This window comes from Nicotiana tabacum, chromosome 11 (genome assembly GCF_000715075.1).
Source record: "Nicotiana tabacum cultivar K326 chromosome 11, ASM71507v2, whole genome shotgun sequence".
NCBI classification, from domain to species: Eukaryota; Viridiplantae; Streptophyta; class Magnoliopsida; order Solanales; family Solanaceae; genus Nicotiana; species Nicotiana tabacum.
The window spans coordinates 42,278,908-42,301,697 of record NC_134090.1 but is presented as its reverse complement, the minus strand read 5'-3'; the positions used below and the strand labels follow the sequence as shown (position 1 = coordinate 42,301,697).

The 22,790-nt window shown below is 39.5% G+C and overlaps 1 protein-coding gene and 1 long non-coding RNA gene across 3 annotated transcripts; both read left to right on the top strand.

Annotated features, from left to right (window-relative positions):
• The first annotated feature begins 3,027 nt into the window (after window positions 1-3,027).
• Window positions 3,028-11,436, top strand: LOC142166268 (uncharacterized). Of its 2 annotated transcripts, XR_012696531.1 has the most exons (4): window positions 3,028-3,506; window positions 3,931-4,046; window positions 10,314-10,434; window positions 11,088-11,436. It is a non-coding gene; the product is annotated as an uncharacterized LOC142166268 (long non-coding RNA). The 2 variants fall into 2 exon arrangements; XR_012696530.1 differs by having other exon boundaries at window positions 3,029-3,506; window positions 10,314-11,436.
• Window positions 11,437-13,219: 1,783 nt separating this feature from the next.
• LOC107817961 (pentatricopeptide repeat-containing protein At4g14850-like) lies at window positions 13,220-18,762 on the top strand. The gene is made up of 4 exons (XM_016643860.2): window positions 13,220-16,648; window positions 17,485-17,587; window positions 17,697-17,777; window positions 17,934-18,762. The coding sequence occupies exon 1, from the start codon at window positions 13,914-13,916 to the stop codon at window positions 16,563-16,565; it is 2,652 nt and encodes an 883-aa protein (XP_016499346.2). The 5' UTR covers window positions 13,220-13,913; the 3' UTR covers window positions 16,566-16,648; window positions 17,485-17,587; window positions 17,697-17,777; window positions 17,934-18,762.
• The last annotated feature ends 4,028 nt before the right edge of the window (window positions 18,763-22,790 follow it).

Genomic DNA, 22,790 nt, shown 5'->3' with positions numbered 1-22,790 from the left:
AAAAAGAAAAAAAAACTCTTCCTTCTGTCCTTCCGACAGGGGCATTTCTTGTTGATACTTGTTTCTTTGCATCATTGTATTCTTCACTCTGAGTCGGTCCTTGTCAAAACAAGCAAGAAAAGATTTCAAAATGTGCTACCAGCTTTTCAGTTGCACCAAGTAAATTTGGCCAGCGCACTCAGTTGTTACTTTCAACATGACTTGAGGATTCATGCAAAGGCTACCCTAGAAGACTCTTGTCAGCCTACTTGGCTCAAGCAAAGATAACTGGTGATTCTCTCTGACAGACAAATTGCTCAAAAGCAGGAAGTCATTCAAGATATCGGAAAAGGTCACCTAAGCAAAGATCTCCAATTGGGATAAGGCTGTTGGAACTGCAAATACAAATGGTACTGGTGTGAAACAATCAGAGTTGGTGCAGAACAAAAGTCTTTTAAGACCGACTCAAGCTGATTTAGCAGAAGCCAAGCCGCCCAAGACTCAAGGCCACAAACCGATCACCATTTTCAAAACTGACAAATTTTTCTTTGTATGAAACAAGAACAAAGCGGTGCAAGGAATGTGATTCAAAAAGAAGAAAAAAATGAAAAAAAAAAACAACAAAAAAAAAGAGAAGAAAAAGAAAAGACGAGAAGAACCGACAAAGGGAAGTTTCTCAAATCTTTGCCTTTATTTGTCTTGCTATTGTGCATAAAATCTTGCCATTGATCTTCACATTTTTCCTCCTAGGATAAAAAGTCATAGTCTGATGGATTTTCCTCCCAATATAAATCTTCGTCTGATGAATCTTTCTCCTAAGATAGAAAACCTAGTCTGATGAATTTTCTTCTAGGATATAAATCTTAGTCTGATGAATCTTTCTCCTAAGATAACAAATTAGAAGACCTAGTCTGATGACTTTTCTCCTAGGATCAAAATCTTAGTCTGATTAATTTTTCTTCTAAGATAGAAGACCTAGTATGATAATCTTTCCCCTGGGATCAAACATCTTAGTATGATGAATCTTTCTCCTAAGATACCAAAAAAGAAAAGAGACCTAGTCTGATGAACTTTCTCCTAGGAACAAAATCTTAGTCTGATGAATCTTTCTCCTAAGATAGAAATCTTAGTCTGATGAACTTTTCTCCTAAGATACCAAAAAAGAAGTAGAAAAAAGCATAGTCTGATGAATTTCCTCCTAGGATTAACGTCTTAGTCTGATGAATCTTTCTCCTAAGATAGAAAACCTAGTCTGACGAATTTTCTCCTAGGATATTTTGAAAAAAAAGGAAGTCTGGATTTGAAAAAAAATGGGTCAATTTTTAGTTTTCTTAAGTTATCAATGTTTAGTTTTCTTGAAATCAGGGGCCCCACCTGGATAATAGGGTCATTCTTTACTTTAGTCAAGATTAGTTTATAGTTTTCCTAGTCTATTCTTTAGTTTACTCTCATCATTGCATCAATAGTACAAGTGGTTTACAATTTTGCTAATAACTCACAAATCTTCCTAGTGCAAACTGGGGCAGAAAAAATTTCTTTTGTTTTTTCTGTTTTGTTGTAATCAGGCGCCCACCTGGAGAACAAGGGAAGACACCTCAGGTTTCAAGGGAAAGCAGTTTCGAAGGAAGACAACTCGAGTTTCAAGGGAAAGCAGTTTCGAAGGAAGACAGTTCAAGTTTCGAGGGAAAATGGTTCAAGGTGCAAAGGAAAACAATGTCGAGTAATAAGAGAAGATGGTCAAGTTCAGCAGTCAGGCGCCCGCCTGGAAAAAAAGGGAATTCAATTCAGAATGCAATTCAGGTCAGCAACAAAAGAAGCTCGCATCAAGAATGCGAGTCAGCAATCCTAGATGATCAACAGAAGTTAGCAGAATCCAGAATAAAAACAAAAAAAAACAAAAAGAAAGATAAGAAGTGAATCCAAATACAGAAGTTAAAGAAAGATGTGAGTTGCTCAAGACATGGCTGAGGTCACAAGCTCTGCATGTCCCGTCTTGATTTGAAAAAGCTGAAGAAGATTGAACCAACATCTGCGGCTAACAAGCATCATGATTCAGATCAGGGTCCGCATGAAGAACCAACCAAGACTCAAGATCAAGCTTCATAAGACTCATAGATAGGAATCTTGTAACTCGTAGCTGATAGGCTTAGTTAGTCTTTTTCATTTTTGATTTTGATATAATAACGGGACCGCGGACCGGAACCTCGGCAGAACGGCACATCGATTGGCTCTCCACCTCGGCATACTCTATCATCTCACTCACTTCTGAACTACACGTGGCCTGATTCCTTTATAGCCAAGGATATGTAGGCAGCTCAGATACCAGGGCTCGGTCACATTCCCTTTTCCTCTTAATTTTAGTCTCTCCAAATAAGGGTCGAGTCAAAAAACCTGTCTAGTCGTTCTTTGTCTGAAAACTCTTCGCGTTTCCAGTCAAAGAGGGGCAGCTGTAGACATGTGATTTTTGACCCTCCCCAAGATTTTATATATTTTAGTGTATAAATATTTAGTTTAGGCCTAATATAGTTATTTCAACTAATTTTGACTCTATTTGCTTTATTTTATCACAAAAAAATAAAAATTACAAAAAAATATTTTCTCTTATTTAGCTAGTTAATATTTTTAGCTAGTTACTTTTAATTTATCTACTAAATTCAAAAATACAAAAATAATTCTAGGAATGTTATCTTAATTTTATAATGATTTTTCTATTTTTTATCTTCTAGTACGATATTTTAAAAATACAAAAAATAGTTTTATTTTAATGGTTAGTCTTATTTTAACAATTATTTTATTTAAGTAGGACTAATTAATAAATGAGGTCATATTTTAATCTCGTTCGCGAGGAAAGAATAAAACTTGGGCTCGAGCAACCCATTTTTAGGCCTAATTTTGGACTTAGCCCATAATTCCCAAACCCATGATTTCTAGGCCCATACTCCTAATCTAATCCCTACCCCTATATAATAGTACCTAATGCCTAAATATAGAGGGAGATCCCTAGACTAAAATAGAGATCGGCGGCAATTCACAAAAGGGATAGACCCCCCCTACCCCCCCCCGTACAAAATCTCATCTTCTTAAGGGCCTAATTACTCTAAGACCGAAATACACAAAAATGAATCCACCGTTTCCATGATTTTTTCGGAGAAACGAGATGCTAGACTTTAGACTCCAAAAGTCAGAAGAGATCCTAGCCAAAAACTCACTAGAAACACCATGAAAACCGGCGAGAATCCATGAAGACCATCGACCTCCACACACACATACACGCGAAAGCACACGGAGATACAATTGCTTCAGTCATGTCGATTTTCAGATTTGTTATGGAGTCTATGTGAATTTCAGAGTTCGTTCCTTTCTGATTTTAATAGAAATTGACTCAAGTCCGGTCGTGGAGTTTTGTTGAGTTTTACTGCTGCTTCGTCGGTTCGGTGGTGATTGGTCGAGGTAGAAGTTTTCCGGCGAGGTCTGCGATTTGTCGAGGTTAACGTTCGTAACTCCCGTGTTGGTTCTGTTTATTGTTGGTCAGTTTTCTTGCCTTTGATTGTTCCATTCGGAAGTATTATTCATGATGTTTGTTATCAAGCTCAACATTGAAGTCGTCTTTAGAAAATCATATGGTTTTGTTCTTATTTTAGTGTTTGTTGCGAGAAACTTCTGCTTTGATTTGGATATGATGTTGGTATACATTGATGATGTTTCCCACAGTAGCCGAGACGATATGATGGGATGCCCTCAGTGGCTTGATGATATAATGTACACTCATACCTATGCATGGCACGATATTTATACGCACGTGCATGACATTATAAGTGTTTTAGAATTTTTAAAGTTATTCAGATTTAAAGACGTGTTTCTATATTCCATGTTTCATCTATGTCTTTTATGTACTAATTTTCATGCCTTACATACTCAGTACATTTTTCGTACTAACGCCTTATTTCACAGGGCCTGTGTTTCATGCTCGCAGGTGCAGGTAGGCAAGCTGACGATCCCCCTTCTTAGGATCCTTGATCAGCGAGAGTTGGCGTGCTCCACTTGATCCGGAGCTGCTTTTGATTTTGGTACGATATGTTTGTATATATATATATGGGTATATAACGGGATATTACCAGATATATGGGTTTGACGTGGCTCAGTCCCGTCTTTGTACAATTATGTTTCCATTAGAGGTCTGTAGACAGTATGTTTAGTTGGATAGTATGTGGCCTTGTCGACTTTTAGTTATTGGATGTATAGTTGTCTATAGCAGCCTTGCCGGCTCGCCCACTGTATTCTGCATGTATACGTACATATTCCTTGTTGGCAGGGTTCCTTCATGTATGTTATCTTCATAATTCAACAGATGTTATACAGGTTCATATCCTAGATGCATGCTTAGGGGTGTTTGACAGGTAGGACTCAAGCACCCGTTGCAGCCCATCGGTTTGGGTCGTGACAAAAGTGGTATCAGAGCAGTTTTGTCCTAGGATTGTCTACAAACCGTGTCTAGTAGAGTCTTGTTTATGGGTGTGTTTTGCACCACACTTATAAATAGGAGGCTACAGGACATATAGGATGTTATCCTCTCTTTTTATCTCAGATAGTGCGATACAAGAATTCATGTTCCTAACAATATGTTATATTTTTAGCGATGCCTCCAAAGAATACGACCGCCCAGAAGGGAAAGTCCGTGGCTGGCGAGACTACTAGTCGAGCGCCACGAGTTACCAAGGCTCGGGGAAAGTCTCATAGTGAGATTCCATCTCAGACTTCACATACCCCGCCCTTTCCTAAAGAGCTCCGAGGGGCACCAGCTCTAGCGCCCACCCCTGTACATTCAACACCTCAGCCAGATACACCGGGTTAGGAGATGAGAGATGTTATTCAGTTATTGACCCGATTAGTAGCCGCAAAGGCTCGGCATCAGGAAGTAGGTATTGGTCAGGCAGATAGGTCCGTGAGTGTGAGGGTTTGTGGCTTCATTAATTTTGACCCTCTGGTATTCACTGGGGCAGATCCGAGTGAGGACCTTAAGTATTTATTGATAGAGTGCAGAGGATGTTACGGGTAATGAAGGCCACTACGACTGAGTCAGTTGAGCTTGCTTCCTATAGACTTCGAGATGTTGCAATTAATTGGTACGAGTCTTGGGAATTGTCCAGAGCTGAGGATGCCCCTCCAGCAGTATGGCAGGAGTTTACAGAAGCTTTTCTTCGTCATTATCTTCCCCTAGAGCTTAGACGGGACAGATTTGATAGGTTCTTGACCCTTCGGTAGAGTAACATGAGTGTTCGGGAGTACAATCTTCAGTTTGATTCGTTGGCTAGGTATGCTCCCACTATTGTATCTAAGATGGAGGATTGGGTTCACTGGTTCATGATGGGATTAGAGCCTCACTTGCTTAACGATTGTATGTCAGTCTCACTTCAGCCAGACATGGATATCTCTCATATTTAGGAATACACTCAGGGTGTAGAGGAGCGTAAACAGAAATAGAGGGCCGATCGTGAGCATGATAGGGCCCAGAATAAGAGAGCGACGTCTTCGGGTCCTTCTGGTGAGTTTTAAGGTGGCTAGAGGCAACAGTACCCGAGGTATCCAGCCCAGCCATCGGCTAGCGCGTGCCCTCAATTGGCGGTAAGATATTTGATCGTTCCTCATATTCAAGGTCTGGTCAGAACTTGAGGGCCTTATATTCTCAATATAAGGGAGAGTCAAATCAGATGAGGCCGCACTTGCCACGATGTGCTCAATGTGGTAAGTAGCATACTGGGCAGTGTCGTATGGGATTAGGTATTTGTTATACTTTTGGTTATTCGGGCCACATTATGAGGGATTGTCTGATGAGAGGTGATGCAAGTGTAGTTCAGCCAGCTGGATCTGTAGCTGGCTCGTCATCATTACTACGCCCCCTGGCAAGGTCCACAAGCACCAATGAGTCGTGGTAGAGTCAGAGGCGGAGCATCTAGCTTGAGCAATCCTCAAAATCGCATTTATGCATTGGCAAGGCGACAAGACTAGGAGTCATTGCCTGATGTTGTTACAGGTATATTATTAGTCTCCTCTTATGATGTATATGCACTGATTGACCCAGGTTCTACCTTATCATACGTTACTCCGTTGGTTGCTAGTAAGTTTGAAATAAAACCTGAATTGGTTAAACCTTTTGAGGTGTCTACCCCTGTTGGGGACTTGGTGATAGCTAAGCAAGTTTATAGGGGTTGTATAATAGTAATTCATGGTCGATCTACCATAGCAAACTTAATCGAGTTAGATATCGTAGAATTTGATGTTATAATGGGTATGGATTGGTTGGCTTCTTGTCATGCCAACATTGATTGTAGAGCAAAGATAGTCCGATTTCAATTTCCAGGGGAGCCTGTTTTGGAGTGGAAAGGTAATACGGCGTTGCCGAGAGGTAGATTCATTTCCTATCTCAAGGCAAGAAAGATGATCAGAAAGGGTTGTATTTATCACTTAGTTCGGGTTCAGGATGTGAAAGTGGAGTCACCAACCGTACAGTCCATCCCTATGGTTAATGAGTTTCCCGATGAGCTTCTAGGTCTTCCGCCAGAACGAGAAATTAAGTTTGCCATTGACCTACTACCAGATACTCATCCAATATCTATTCCTCCCTATAGAATAGCCCCCGCGGAGCTGAAAGAGTTAAAGGAACAACTAAGGGACTTGCTTGAAAAAGGCTTTATCAAACCTAGTACATCCCCGTGGGGAGCACCTGTGTTATTTGTAAGGAAGAAAGATGGTTCCTTACGGATGTGTATTGATTATAGAAAGTTGAATAAGGTAATGATCAAGAATAAGTACCCATTCCCGAGGACTGATGATTTATTTGATCAGTTACAAGGTGCCCAGTGTTTTTCAAAAAGAGACTTGAGGTCCGGGTGCCATCAGGTAAGGGTTAAGGATGAAGATATTCCGAAGACAACATTTAGGACTAGATATGGCACTTTGAGTTTTGGGTTATGTCGTTCAGTTTAACCAATGCCCCAGCGGTATTCATGGATTTGATGAACCGTGTGTTCAGGCCCGTTTTAGATCTGTTAATAATTGTATTTATCGACGATCTATTGGTGTATTCTTGTTCAGAGGCTGAACATGCAGATCATTTGCGTACTGTGCTCAGAGCTCTACAAGAAGGGAAGTTGCATGCAAAGTTCTATGAATGTGAATTCTGGTTAAACTCTGTAGCTTTCTTTGGGCATATCATTTCGGGTGAAGGCATCCGTGTGGATACACAAAAGATTGAGGCAATGAAGACTTGGCCTAGACCCACAACACGACGAAGGTTCATAACTTTCTTGGTTTGACAGGTTATTACAGGAGATTTGTAGAGGGATTTTCTTCCCTTTCAGCACCTTTGACAAAGTTGACTCAGAAGGGAGCAAAGTTTCAATGGACTGATGCTTGCAAATGGAGTTTCCGGGCATTAAAGGACAGATTAATATCAGCACCGGTTCTAACGCTTCCAGAAGGGACCGATGGTTACGTTATCTATTGTGACGCTTCAGGAGTTAGGTTGGGTTGTGTGCTGATGAAACATGGTAATGTTGTGGCTTATGCTTCTAGACAACTAGAAAGCACGAGAAGAACTACCCGACCCACGATTTAGAGTTAGTTGCGGTGATTCATGCACTAAAATGTGGAGGCACTACTTGTATGATGTTCATGTTGATATCTATACAGATCATAAGAGCCTCCAATACATCTTCAAGCAAAAGGAATTAAATCTACGTCAAAGAAGATGGTTGGAGCTACTTAAAGACTATGACGTTGATATTTTATACCATCCGGGGAAGGCCAACGTAGTAGCCGACGCCCTCAGTTGTAGATCTATAGGTAGCCTGTCATATTTACAGCCAGAAAAGAGGGGAATAGCCCATGAGGTTCATCAGCTAGCTAGTCTTGGAGTTCGGTTACTGGTATTAGGTGATATTGGAATTACTATTCAGGATACGACAACATACTCTTTAGTAACTGAAGTAAAAGAACGCCAGTACGAGGATCCTGTGTTAGTTCATTATAGGGATACTACCCTTTAGAAGGAGAAGACACCGTTTGGAATTACAGAAGATGGGGTCCTCAGATATCGAGCGCAATTATACGTGCTTAACATTGCAAGGCTGCGTCGGCACGTGATGGGAGAAATTCACTATTCTTGTTATTCTGTCCATCCAGGAGCGACAAAGATGTATCATGATATCAAGGAAGTGCATTGGTGGGACGGAATGAAAAATGATATAGTAGAGTTTGTTGCTCAGTGTCCTAACTGTCAGCATGTTAAGATTGAGCATCAAAAACCTGGTGGGTTATTGCAAGCTATGGAAATTCCGACTTGGAAATGGGAAGTAATTAATATGGACTTCATCGTAGGCTTACCCCGTACCCAATGTAAGTTTGATTCGATATGGGTGGTTATTGATAGGCTTACAAAGTTCAGCCCATTTTCTGCCCGTTAGAACTATATATTCCTCAGAGGATTATGCAAGGCTTTATATTAAGGAGATAGTACGTCTGCATGGTGTCCATGTATCTATTATCTCAGATAGAGGATCTCAATTTACAGCTAACTTCTGGAGGTCCTTCCAAAAGAGACTGGGGACTCAAGTAAGTCTTAGTACAACATTTCATCCCCAGACAGACGGACAAGATAAACGTACTATTCAGACGTTGGAGAATAGGTTACGAGCTTGTGTAATAGACTTCAAAGGTAGTTGGGATGATCATCTGCCGCTTATTGAGTTCGCATATAATAATAGCTACCATTCCAGTATTCAGATGGCTCCATACAAAGCCCTCTACGAATGGAAGTGTAGGTCACATATAGGGTGGTTTGATGTTGGAGAATCTAGGTTACATGGGCCAGACCTGGTTCAGCAAGCTGTAGAAAAAGTAAAGCTTATCCGGGATCGACTGTTGACAGCTCAAAGTCGTCAGAAGTCATATTCTGACATGCGGCGACGAGATTTTAAAGTTCGGGGTTGATGATGATTGGGTATTCTTAAAGGTGTCACCTATGAAAGGTGTGATGAGGTTTGGCAAGAAAGGCAAACTTAACCCACAGTATATTGGGCCTTATAAGATCATTCGGAGAGTGGGCCAAGTAGCTTATGAGTTAGAATTGCCCTCGGAATTGGAGTCTGTCCATCTGATTTTTCACGTATCTATGTTACGGAAGTACATTGACGATTCTACCCGAGTGGTGCCCACGGATGATGTACACATTACAGAGGACTTGTCATACAAAGAAATTCCGGTTGCCATCCTAGACCGACAAATCCACAAGCTACGGAATAAGGAGGTAACTTCCGTAAAAGTACTTTGGAGGAACAACAATGTGGAATAAATGACTTGGGAGGCCGAGGAAGACATGAAGTCTAGATATCCCTACTTATTTCCTCCTCCAGAGAAGGGTCCGACAAAGACATCATAACCATAAGGTACGTGTATAAATTCTTGTGTAGGTTATTGTCGCTGGTCATGTGAGACCATTGTCGTTATTCATAATTATGGTCCTATGTGTCGTTGGATTACTAAGCTTCTATAGGGAGAGTTGGTAGTGGTGTTGTTACAAAGGCGACCCTGCCAAAGTTATATAGATCACGGGGAGTTGAACATTTGAGGCCGAATGTTTCTAAGGGGGGAAGAATATTACACCTCGCATTTTCGTACGTTAAAAGTTTCTTCTTCAATTAATTGACACAGAATCGGGGATGAGATTATCTTAAGATTAACGTATCTACGCTATTTAAAACAAACGATAAATAAGTGTCATGAAAGATAACGGGTATACGAATTAAAGAAAACGAGTTTCGTTGAAAGTGGCCAATTTGGGATAAAATACGAGTCGAGCGATAATACCCGATAATTATAGACTAGTGCCATGCAAGTACTATATGACCACAGTTGTACGATGTATAAAGTATATTAAAAATAAATAGAATTTTAAGTAATTCGAGATAATTTTTAAATTATGCGGGTAATTAATTAATTACCGGGTAACAGGACATTACCCAGTTAATTAATAAATGGATAAAAATTTATAAATTAGACCCATCTAAAATGTGGCAAAAGACCACCATGACCAAAAAATGACTCATTAGTCATTATGCCATGTGGCTATGTAAGAGCTCATTGAATATATAACCAAATAAGACTTGTAATTAGGATAAGAGATTGATAACTCATTCTGGATATATCCATTCTAGTTCAAGGAAAACGGTAGCATCAGAAGCAAAATTCGTTTCAAATTTCAAAAAAATCCAAGAAAAATTTCGTTCAACATTCAAAGAAGCAGAAGCTTCATTCTTTTCGTTCACCATATTTTACAGAAGCAGAACTTCATTTCGTTCAATAATTCAAGGAACAAGCATAATTCCATCAAAAGTTTGCGGTTTCAAAAGAGTACGGTGCAATCTTCAAGAATATTATACGATGTTTTCCTTACTCCAGGTATGTTAACGCCATCCCTTCTTTCTTTTTGACATGATCCAAGTTATACAGAAGAAACGAGCAAACGCACGGTTTCATAAACGACTCTATTCATAGAAATACTAGGAGTCTCTTTATTCTTGATTCCCTATATGATATATTATTATATCTCCTGTTCATGGGTCTCAGAATAATACGCAGCTGAAAAAAGGTTATCCGGAAAGAATATTGAGATTATTACATATTTTCATGCATGTCATTCATTTATACATGTACATTGACCCATGACCAGATGACATTATATACGCGTATTTATATGTAAATATATGTATATGGGATATGGGAAAAGGTTACGACGTTATATACGCACCACCACCTGATCAATTGATATATGTTGATGATGTTGCCACAATGGCCGAGACGATATGATGGGATGCCCTCAATGGCTTGATGATATAATGTACACCCATACCTATGCATGACATGACATTTATACGCACGTGCATGACATTATAAATATTTTAGAATTTATAAAGTTATTAAGATTTAAAGACGTGTTTCTATATTTCATGTTTCATCTATGTCTTTTACGTACTAATTTTTATACCTTATATACTCAGTACATTTTTAGTACTGATACCCTATTTCACGGGGCCTGAGTTTTATGCCCGCAGGTGCAGGTAGGCAAGCTGACGGTCCCCCTTCTTAGGATCCCTGATCAGCGAGAGTTGGCATGCTCCACTTGATCCAGAGCTGCTTTTGATTTTGGTACGATATGTTTATATATATATGGGTATGACATGGCTCATTCCCATCTTTGTACATTTATATTTCCATTAGAGGTCCGTAGACAGTATGTCTAGTTGGGTTGTATGTAGCCTTGTCAGCTTTCAGTTATTGGATGTATAGTTGTCTATAGCAGCCTTGCCAGCTCGTCTACTGTATTCTGCATGTATACGTACATATGCCTTGTTGGCAGGTTTCCTTCATGTACGTTATTTTCGTAATTCAACAGATGTTATACAGGTTCATATCCTAGACGCATGCTTAGGGGTGTTTGACAGGTAGGACTCAGGCACTCGTCGCGGCCCATCGATTTGGGTCGTGACAATATAGATGCTACTCTACTTCTTGTGCGCATGCACCTCCCAAAAGTGATACCTGCAAAACACGCAAACACCCACAGAACCAAGAGAATAGGGGGAGAAAAAACCTAGAAATGAAAACCAATATCTTCTTCAGAATATCTTTAAAAGCCAAAATCCCTTTTATATCTTTTTGAGATCACTTTTAAAAGAAGAGAAAAAACACACGGAAACGAAAATCAGTATATTTTTGGAAAATATTCCTTTAGACAAGGCAAATTTTCAGAAAATTACAGCAAGTACGAATAGCTTTACGCAGCTCCGTTTGTGGTAGGAAAAAGAAGAGATGGAGATTATGGGCAGAGATTGAGGGATTTTGAGGTAGATGAATCCCAGATACATCGCTTGTAAGTGAACACATTTCTTACGGTAGTATTAAAAACGTACGGGCTTGGAAAGTTAATATACTAATTGTGTATAAAAATTGTTAAAGAAAGTAGGGTATTTGGGAAAAACTACTAAACCTAGAGAAAATTGGTAATAAAGTCTTTATTATATTATTACTAGGAAAAAATCCCGAATTTCAATGATATGTTTCTCCCATTCTTCTTGTTTTTTTGACTTCCCTACAATTCACACACACACTACATACATACATATTTATATAAGTAACAATTCCTGTAATTCAGGAGTGCTAATTTGCCCGTCATTTTTGTCCCGTTTGAGAATACACTAAGAGATATGAGGTAGTCAAGACTGTGATAATTCTAAAATTTTCAGTTTAACATCAAGTGCTAATATGAATGTATTATTTCCCAGAAAAGTCAACAATATAGATAACTCCACTCGTGTAAACTCCGTTTCTAATGGTAAAAAAAGTACAGGATACCTTTAATCTCTCCCCATGACTTGTCTATACCTAAAGTAAAAATTGAGCTTCTTGTAAACACGCTTCTTGAAGAATCATTAACTGTTATCAAAACTTTATAAGTCTTTTCTTCTGGTTCAAAACCTATTGAATAGAAATACTTGGGGTATCTCATTTCAGCAACCTCTTTTAGACGAGGAATAGATCTTGCTACTCTTGTACTAGGATTGCGAATTGCAACATGCTCCAGATGTCCGCCGAGCAACAAAACAAGCCATTAACACACATTATATGGTGGTACAAGAGATGCTCCAAAATTCTCAATACGAACACAAGAGGTTTTCTCTTTTTCTTTTTGCTCCATACCGTAAAAATTTAACCTTAGGCACACAATGACACTTGTACGAATTATAAAGCGTCAATGATGTATATCCATGAAAACTGATTCTGATATAAGTGAATTACAAAATCTGAAAACGCACTTGAAACACATTAAAGACTTAACAGAAAGTTATGAGAATATTTCAGAGATTATTTCTCGGAGAATTGACAGTTTTCTCGATTCATGTTCTTCTCCGTCCAGAAACTTGCAAAAAATAATTTGTGCAATAACAAATCTTCTTCATGTTTGTGGCCTTCGTTTGCTAGAAAATACACGCATTGATTTGCCACTCTTCAAATTTGTACTAGAGTAGCTTTGATCACTCCCTTTAAATATCTACAATCTCGATGTACTTTTTTTAATAAAAGCCTTTACTTATTAACAAAGAAAATATCTATAATCTCGATAATGACCTTAAGAGAATGAGATTTTAATTGTATATTCTACTCTTTGATAAGCTTGATAGCAAGTAGGCAATTCACCTCCTATTTTAATTCTTTGTAACCCTTTTCTTTTGCTATTTTCATACTTTATTTGATTTTCCATAGTTTTATAATGAGATCTATGTAAGTTTTTTTTTTTTTCACATGTGTATCCCAAAGTCCAGTTTACTCCAGTTTCCTTGGTCATCTTAAATCACCCCAAAAGCATTTTCCTATTGAACTTTAGGGACCTACAATTTCCTCTTAATAAGAATTCTAAATACTATCAACATTAATGGTATTTTTAAATAGTCCTACAATTTCTTAGCAATTTGCAATTGAAATTCTTAACTTAAATAAGTAGTGAGAAGTGAGGAACTGAGGATATCAGTTGGTTGGCAAATAGTTGCACAGCAGCAAGCTGGTAACTGGGTTTCTTGCCACAGAAAACACATATGCGCTTGAATCTTTAGGGCTTTAATTTGTAGGCGAGGAGAAGGAAGAAATTGAATAATCTCAGTTCCTACTTGCTTAAGAAATGAGCCGCATCTGCAAAAAATTCGCCGCTGATGGGGATCGAATCCGGGTCACCCGCGTGACAGGCAGGAATACTTACCACTATACTACAACGACTTCGTTGTCTGCGTGCTATTCTCACGAATTATGAACAAATCTGACAAGCCGTCCCGGAGCCTCGTTTTATTATCCCTAACCCAGTTGGAAAATTGCTTTCGATTCAAAGCATGACAAACCTTTGGCGCCATTCCTACACAAAGCTACTTTCACAGCTTTCTCAAACAAAGTCTTTAAACCCAGTTCTTCAAATCCAAACCCATTTAACCAAAATTGGATTATCTAATGATAGCAAACATAGAAACCATTTAATTAATCTGTATTCGAAATGTGGCGCTTTTGACTATGCATGGAAACTGCTTGATGAAAGTCCTGAACCAGATTTAGTTTCTTGGTCATCTTTGATTTCTGGGTATGCTAAGAATGGTTTTGGTAAAGATGCTATCTGGGCTTTCTTCAAAATGCATTCTTTGGGTCTTAAATGTAATGAGTTCACTTTTCCTAGTGTGCTTAAAGCATGTTCTATTGGGAAGGAACTTTTCTTGGGTAAGCAGATTCATGGGATTGTTGTGGTCACCGGATTCGAGTCTGATGTTTTCGTTGCGAATACTTTGGTTGTTATGTACGCGAAATGTAGCGAGCTTCTTGACTCGAGGATGTTGTTTGAGGAAATCCCGGAAAGAAATGTTGTTTCTTGGAATGCTTTGTTTTCTTGTTACACACAGAATGATTTTTTCAGCGAGGCGATGTGCATGTTTGGGGATATGATAGTTAGTGGAGTCAGGCCCGATGAATATAGTTTATCCAACATACTGAATGCTTGTACTGGGTTAGGAGATATTGTTCAAGGAAAGAAAATTCATGGGTGTTTGGTGAAGCTTGGCTATGATTCTGATCCTTTCTCGTCTAATGCACTCGTTGACATGTATGCTAAAGGGGGAAATCTAAAGGATGCCATTACATTTTTTGATGAAATTGTGGTACCTGACATTGTTTCGTGGAATGCTATTATTGCTGGTTGTGTTCTTCATGAATGTCACCACCAGGCTATAGATATGTTGAATCAGATGAGAAGGTCAGGAATTTGGCCAAATATGTTCACATTGTCGAGTGCTCTCAAGGCTTGTGCTGCACTGGAGCTCCCTGGATTGGGTCAAGGGTTACACTCTCTTTTGATAAAGAAAGATATCATACAGGATCCATTTGTGAGTGTTGGCCTTATCGATATGTATTGCAAGTGCGATTTAACCAAGGACGCGAGGCTGATCTATGATCTGATGCCCGGGAAGGACTTAATTGCGTTGAATGCTATGATCTCTGGTTGCTCACAGAATGAGGCAGACAATGCATGTCTAGACCTTTTTGTTCAGACATTCACCCGAGGAATTGGATTTGATCAGACAACTTTACTTGCCGTCCTAAACTCTGCTACTGGTTTGCAGGCTCCTAACGTCTGCAAACAAGTTCATGCACTTTCTGTGAAGTCGGGATTTCAGTGTGACACCTTTGTCATAAACAGTCTTGTTGATTCTTATGGAAAATGTAGCCAGCTGGATGATGCAGCTACAATTTTTGACGAGTGCCCTACTCCGGATTTGCCATCTTTTACCTCTCTCATAACAGCTTATGCTCTACTTGGTCGAGGTGAAGAAGCCATGAAACTATATCTGAAGCTACAGGGCATGGGTCTCAAGCCAGACTCATTTGTTTGTAGTTCTCTCCTAAATGCATGTGCAAATCTATCAGCATATGAACAGGGGAAACAAATACATGCTCATGTGTTGAAGTTTGGGTTCATGTCAGATGTGTTTGCTGGTAACTCTCTAGTTAACATGTATGCTAAGTGTGGAAGTATAGAGGATGCTAACTGTGCTTTCAGTGAGGTTCCTAGAAAAGGTATTGTTTCATGGTCTGCAATGATTGGAGGACTTGCCCAACATGGATATGCGAAAAAGGCACTTCATTTATTTGGTGAGATGCTGAAAGATGGTGTATCTCCCAATCACATAACATTAGTTAGTGTTCTTTATGCATGTAACCATGCTGGGTTAGTTGAAGAAGCCAAGAAGTATTTTGAAACAATGAAAGACTCGTTTGGGATTGAACCAACTCAAGAGCATTATGCATGCATGATTGATGTCCTGGGCCGAGCTGGAAAATTAGATGACTCTATTGATCTCGTAAATAAGATGCCTTTTGAAGCTAATGCATCTGTCTGGGGTGCACTTCTGGGTGCTGCAAGAATTCATAAGAATGTAGAGGTAGGGCAACGTGCTGCTGAGATGCTTTTTAATCTTCAACCAGAGAAATCTGGCACTCATGTTCTTCTTGCAAATATTTATGCATCAGTTGGGTTGTGGGGAGATGTCGCAAAAGTAAGAAGACTGATGAAGGACAGTAGAGTAAAAAAGGAACCTGGTATGAGTTGGATTGAAATTAAAGATAGTATTTACACATTTATAGTGGGAGACAGAAGCCATTCGCGAAGTGATGAAATATATGCCAAACTGGAGGAGTTGGGACAGCTAATGGCTAAAGCTGGTTATGTTCCTATGGTAGATACTGATCTCCATGATGTAGAGAGGAAACAAAAGGAGATTCTTCTCTCCTATCACAGCGAGAAACTAGCTGTTGCATTTGGGCTGATTGCTACACCTCCTGGTGCTCCTATTAGAGTGAAGAAGAACCTTCGGATTTGTTTGGACTGCCATACAGCATTCAAATTCATTTGTAAAATCGTCTCTAGGGAGATCATTATTAGAGATAATAACCGGTTTCACCATTTCAAAGATGGCTCTTGTTCATGTGGGGATTACTGGTGATACTTGAAGGTGGACCACTGTCTCTTTGGTTGCAAGACCTTGAAGTTGTTGCTGATTTTATTCCAGTCAATCTTCGATGCCCTGTAAGCAAATGCCGACGTTGTATTCCTCTTTTATTTGCTGTCCCTTTTTGGTGTTTTTATCATGCTTAATTATTGTATGATCTCTTCTCCACTTTCTCTGTGGTGTTAGTCTCTTCTTCTCTGTATTCATTCTGTCTCGTTGCCGAAAGAAGAAACTGATTAATACTTAAAATAGAGCATTCTCCAAATGAGTTTCACTATCTTCACCTAAGTAGCTGCTAAAATGCTATGGTTACGTCACTCATAAAGAATTCTTATTTATAGGATAGATTTTTATTCCCCCCGACTCTCTCTTTCCATTTTCGTTTGGTTTGAGATAGACATACAAGCTGAGAGCTTGTGCTGTTGCAAAGTGGCTGTAGCTTACACCAAGAAGTCTCTTCATATGTGATCAGAGCAATTGTGTAGCACATTTTTTAAGCATATTAGAGGGGTAGATGCAACGAGTTAGAACTTGCCACAGACAAAAGTCTGGTATTTAATTGGAGAAGGGTAGAGGGCTGGACCTATTATCCACTAAGTTCCGAACTGTGCTCCAGCTGGCCCTTGGGGATTTCTCATTTATCACAAAAGAAAAAAAAAGTCAGCACGACTTCCACCTCCTACTATTTTTTTGGTATAAAATTGATGTATTGTTGACTCGTCAAGGACTTCGACCTCCTCTTGCTATCATGTGACAAGTTCCTTTTTTAAGGGAGGCTAGGATGTCTTTAATTTGAATAATTTAATTTCATTGGCTTGATTTATTTTCTTTGATGGTTTGTTGCATGTTTTTACCACTTTTTGACACAACAAGGATCCCACTGTTTGACATTCTCGTTTGCGTCTATTTACAGATGAGTGGTTCAAGAATGAAAGTCGCCGGAAGATTCAAACCTTGTGTGCATATGGGCTGCTTTGATCTTGAAGTCTGTTGAAATGAATCAAAGGTCAAGGAAGGCAAGCATCTAGGACCCTTATCAAAATTTCTATCAGCTTAATTCAGATAAAAATATGTCTCTTGTATCTGCTGATATATTTAGTAACAAATGTTGTTCATATGATGTAGTGGGAATGCCCTATCTGTCTCAAGAACTACTCCGTGGAGCATGTGATTATAGACCCATATTTTAATCGGATCACTTCTCAGGTATGGGTAGTTATTTCTTGTTATCATACATTGTTTTAACCTTGTTGGTCTCATTTATTATTCACTTCCCAGGTATTGCTGGTGTTGCTTGTGATCTTAACTCTTTTAACCTCATTATTCTTATTTGTGTTTCCTTTTTCGGCTTTTCGGGTGTAGCTGCGAACTTGTGGAGAAGAAATGACTGAGATTGAAGTAAAACCTAATGGTTCTTGGCGTGCAAAGACAGAAGGCGACCGAAGGAATCTTGGGGATCTAGGGCGGTGGCACTTACCTGATGGGAATCTCATTGAATCTCAGGATATAGTGCCAAAAATTAAGCCTGGAATTCTTAAGCATGTTAAACAGGCAGGAGGCTCTGAAAGCCACAGTGGACTAAAAGTTGGGTTGAAGAAGAGCAGAAATGGTTTTTGGGAAATTAGCAAACCTGAAAATATGCAGACATTGCCATATAAAAATAGTGTAAGAGAGAGTTTTGAAAATCAGATTCAGGATATCATTGCCATGAGCAGTAGTGCCACTGGTAGCGGCAAGGAAGGTGAAGATCCCAGTGTTAATCAGGATGGGGATGTTAACTTTGACATTTCTAACATATGGGTTTGAGCTTGAAACCATATCCCAAAATTTTGGCCCGAGATATTGTTTCAACGGTCGTAATCCACCAGCACCCTCAGGAGATGAAGAAGTTATTGTCCTAAGCGATTCGAACGGAGAAAACGAGTCACTTATCTTCTACATCTATTCATAGTAACAACCATGCTGATGCACCTACAGTCTCTTTTCCTGGTCGGCCTAAAGGAATTTCAGGTTCTTGCCACGACAACCATGCAGTTGTTAATGATGGGAATGCCTGGGGTTGTTCAATGCAGACGATGATGAATTTGGGATGGATATGTGGCCTTTGCCTACTGTTAACCGGGGGGGCCCGAGCTTTCAGTTATTTGGTTCAGATACTGATGTCTCAGGTTCTTTAGTAGATATGCAGCATGGTTCTATTAATTGTCCGAGCTCTATCAGCGGCTACTCATTAGCAGGTCTCTTCCATTATAATTACTCCTATCTTGTCCTGTACAAGTCATTAATATTTCAAAGTTGCAAATTCTTTCCAGAATCTCAGGTAGTTAGAACATCAGGATGTTGGTGGTCAAGACAAGGTACGCGAAGTTCTTATGCCTCGACTCTGAGTTACTGTTTGTCCTTTTTTACCTGAGATCTCTTGCAGTTCGTTAGTTCTCCATGATTCAGTTTCTGGTAATGAGGGTATTCTACTGCCCTGGTATCTGATAGTCATATTATTTGTGAAGAATTTCTGCAATCAGAGTAAAACTTTTATGTGGGTTTTCCTCATTTATGAGAGGCTAAGCAAATTCATTATGCTGGTGGAAGTTGTAGTGGATCATATTAACCCATTTGTCCTCGTCTCCCCCTACATCATTAATGACTTAATTGTTTCCTATTTGCAGAGTTTTTCTGATATGTGAAGTTGCATTAATCTATCTTGATATTATTATATAAGAAGAGTTCTAGCTTGTTGGACGATTTCCGTGACATGATCAAACAAATTAGACAGTTAGTGGTATATTAATCATAATTCATAACGTGCACAAAAGGCAAGTTGCTTCGCGGATACAATTAGCTCTATTCAGAAAATTAAGATGAATTGTATTCTTCTTTTTTATTTTTGGTGTAAAGCAAAATATAGTGACGACTGAGAGGTGATAAGATGTCAAAGCATGAAATTATTTTCCGAAGAAAAGGTTGTTATATTCTTTCAAAAAAATAAATCTTGTTCTATTATGTTAGACAGGATGCATAGAAGCATATAATGTGAATATTGCTTCCCCTCACTTGTCAACCAAAAAATGCATGGGCACAATTAAGATGCTCTCACGCACTCTTCCCGAGAATCTTCTCTTTCCTACTTCCTAGGACTGCAGAATACCTTTTCCGGCGTAATCTTTCACCGGAATCTAACTCTTCTTTCTTCTAAATCAGTAATCACCCACTGTGATTACTATCAAACCTTTCTTTCTTCTAAATCAGTAATCACCCACTGTGATTACTACCAAACCTTCTTCTTCTTTTCACATAATCAAAGTAGTGATTAATCTTAAAAATTATTCTGGTTCATTATGGGTGATAATAGGATTTATTTTACAGCTGGTCTCAAATCGTATGACATTACAAGGCTCGAATCAAGAGCAGAAACTTGGTTCGAATGGGTGGAATGGAGTCGTAATCTCATGCGTAGATCAACCTTTAGCTGGAAAACTATGGAGTTGCTGTGTTTTGTCCTTCAAGAGGCCTCAAAAGATGCTGGTACGTTTGTAAGGAAATGGCAGCTAAAGGAGCAATATTCATCATTCTACAGTTCCAGGAAATACAACAAGTTTGGAAGACTTTTTAGCATTGTTACTTTCCAAGGTGACAACAGAGCAGTAACCATTATTCCAGAAGTTACATTTAATGCGGGATGGAATGAAATCGCATTTAAGATCAGGAACTTCATTAATGAAAATAAAAGGACATTTATGACAAATGGTCCCAAGAAGGCAGATCCAAAAATTTCCTATACTTCGTCTGTTAAAGTCAGCAAATGGCAGTCAAGGGAGTGCGATGAAGTCCACGTTACACATGATCCCAACAACAGAATATTAATCTCCGATGGTGATATCAACACAGATGATGGTTTGCTGAGCAGGTGCATTGTTGGAAGTTTTGACGAGGGCTTGGACGAAAAACCAACCCTTCCCGACATCCGGCGATGGTCAGTGAACACTTGGAAGAAAGCCTTTGGAGTCGATGCCTACGAAATGGCCGGACCCAATTTTCCTTTTCAATTTCCTAACAAGTACATGGCAGAACACATCCTTAAAGGGGAATGGAGGTGGAAGCGAGCAAAAATTCATCTGGAATGGTGGTCACCGACGGCCGGCTGTTGCTCAATCAACCAATAAAGAGATTGGACATGGATTAGAGCTATGAGTCTCCCAATGCACTTCTGGACTGAGAAAATATTCAAAGCTATTGGAGATCTTTGTGGTGGTTGGCTAGAAACTGAGGAAGAAACTTCCTTAAAGAACCATCTCAAATGGGCAAAGATTAAAATTAGAGGTGATGGGGAGAAAACACCGAGGGAAGTGGTAATAGTTGACCAGAGAGTAAACTTTACTATTCCGATCTGGTGTGAATCTCCAACGAGGGTGGCTGCCGGAGAAGACGATGAAGAAGATGATGATGTGAGAAGAAAGCAGTGTATGTCACTGGGCAATAAAACCCTATCATGAAGTACAAAAGGCGTACAGGGGTATTAATGATAGGGTCGGTCACGTGGGAACATTAAGAAATGTGCTAATTTCAAAATCAGATAAAGTGGAAGGGTCACGTGAAAGGGCCCAAAGAGTTCTGGCCCACAAACCTACCTATCCCCCAAAACCTAATCTACAGAAGAAGCCTTTGGACTCTATTATAAGTGAGGAGGCCCAATTTCTAATTTCGGCCCATTTCACTACACCCAATTGGAATAAAGTGGATCCCTTAGTCAATGAAATCGAAGCAATCTCTTTCTCCCCACTTAACACTGCTCAAACTTCTGAAGTGGAAAAGAACGAAGAAAGAGAAATCCCTTTCTCTATCATACAGGAGAGAGAGCAACAGATGCATCATGAAGATGGTGATAAATATGAGGATGCTATGACTAATATCGACGGTGAGGGTATTCAAATTGATGGGGTGGGAGGCAGCAAGGACATGCAAATGATAGTGCAAACTGAATATGATAACTGGGCAATTGAGGAAGTTGAACCTCTGAAGATACAATTGCAAAGTGACGATTTAGAGGGGGAGATGGACGCAACCTTATGGGTTCATCAGAATGTTATTAAACTCAGCAAACAATTTGGAGTTGACTTCCAGGGATGTGAAGAGGATGCCTTGGCTTTATTTAAGAAGATTGACAGATGCAGGCAAGCAAAGAGGCAAGAAGCAGAAACAGTAAATATGGTGACTCCTAAAAGGAAAGGCAGTCAGGAATTAAAGGGCTTGGTTTCGACATGAAGTTCAAAGTTCTGGGGCAAGGAATAGGGGGAAAGAAATCTTAATCATTGATCAATGAATGTGAAAATCATTTCATGGAATGTGAGGGGATTGAATCGTAGGAAGAAGAGAAGGGTGATTAGCAGCTTGATTCTTGACTGGAAAGCTGATGTATACAGTTTCCAAGAAACGAAAATAGAAGGGGATATAGAAGGGATTGTCAAAGAAATCTGGGGGGTCAAGGGTATAAAATATGGGCAATTGGAGGCTAGTGGCACTAGAGGTGGTATCCTAATGCTATTAGATAGTAAAGTTTGGAAAGGGGAGGTAGTAACCACGGGTGCTCAGTCATTGACTTGCAAATTTGAGTCACATTCACAAGACTTTAATTGGCACATGACATGAGTTTATGCTCCTAATTGCATCAGAGAAAGAAGGGAAGTGTGGTGGGAAATAGGGGGTACTAGAGGTCTGTTCACAGGGCCTTGGGTAGTTGCTGGAGACTTCAACACAATCAGATTTCCCTCTGAAAAGAGGAATTGCAGCAGAATTACAAATCGATGACTGAATTTTCTAAATTCATAGAAGACATGGACTTGGTTGATCTTCCATTAGAAGATGGCATCTATACATGGGCTAGAGGGAACAGTCAGGAGACCATCTCAAAGATTGACAGGTTCCTGGTTTCGATGGAGTGGAATGAGAGCATAAACAAGAAATTCTTCCTAGAGTTTGTTCTGATCACACACCCTTAATGTTACAGTGTGGCAGTTGGGAGCACACTAAATCCTACTTCAAGTTCGAAAACTGGTGGTTGGAGACTGAAGGCTTTACTGACAGAGTCCAGAGCTGGTGGTCATCCTTCATCTTTGAAGGAAGACCGGATTACATCCTTGCTTGCAAACTAAAAGCCCTAAAAGGAAAATTGAGAGAATGGATCTCGAACAGCTATGGCAATCTGGAGAGGGGGAAAAGCCTCAT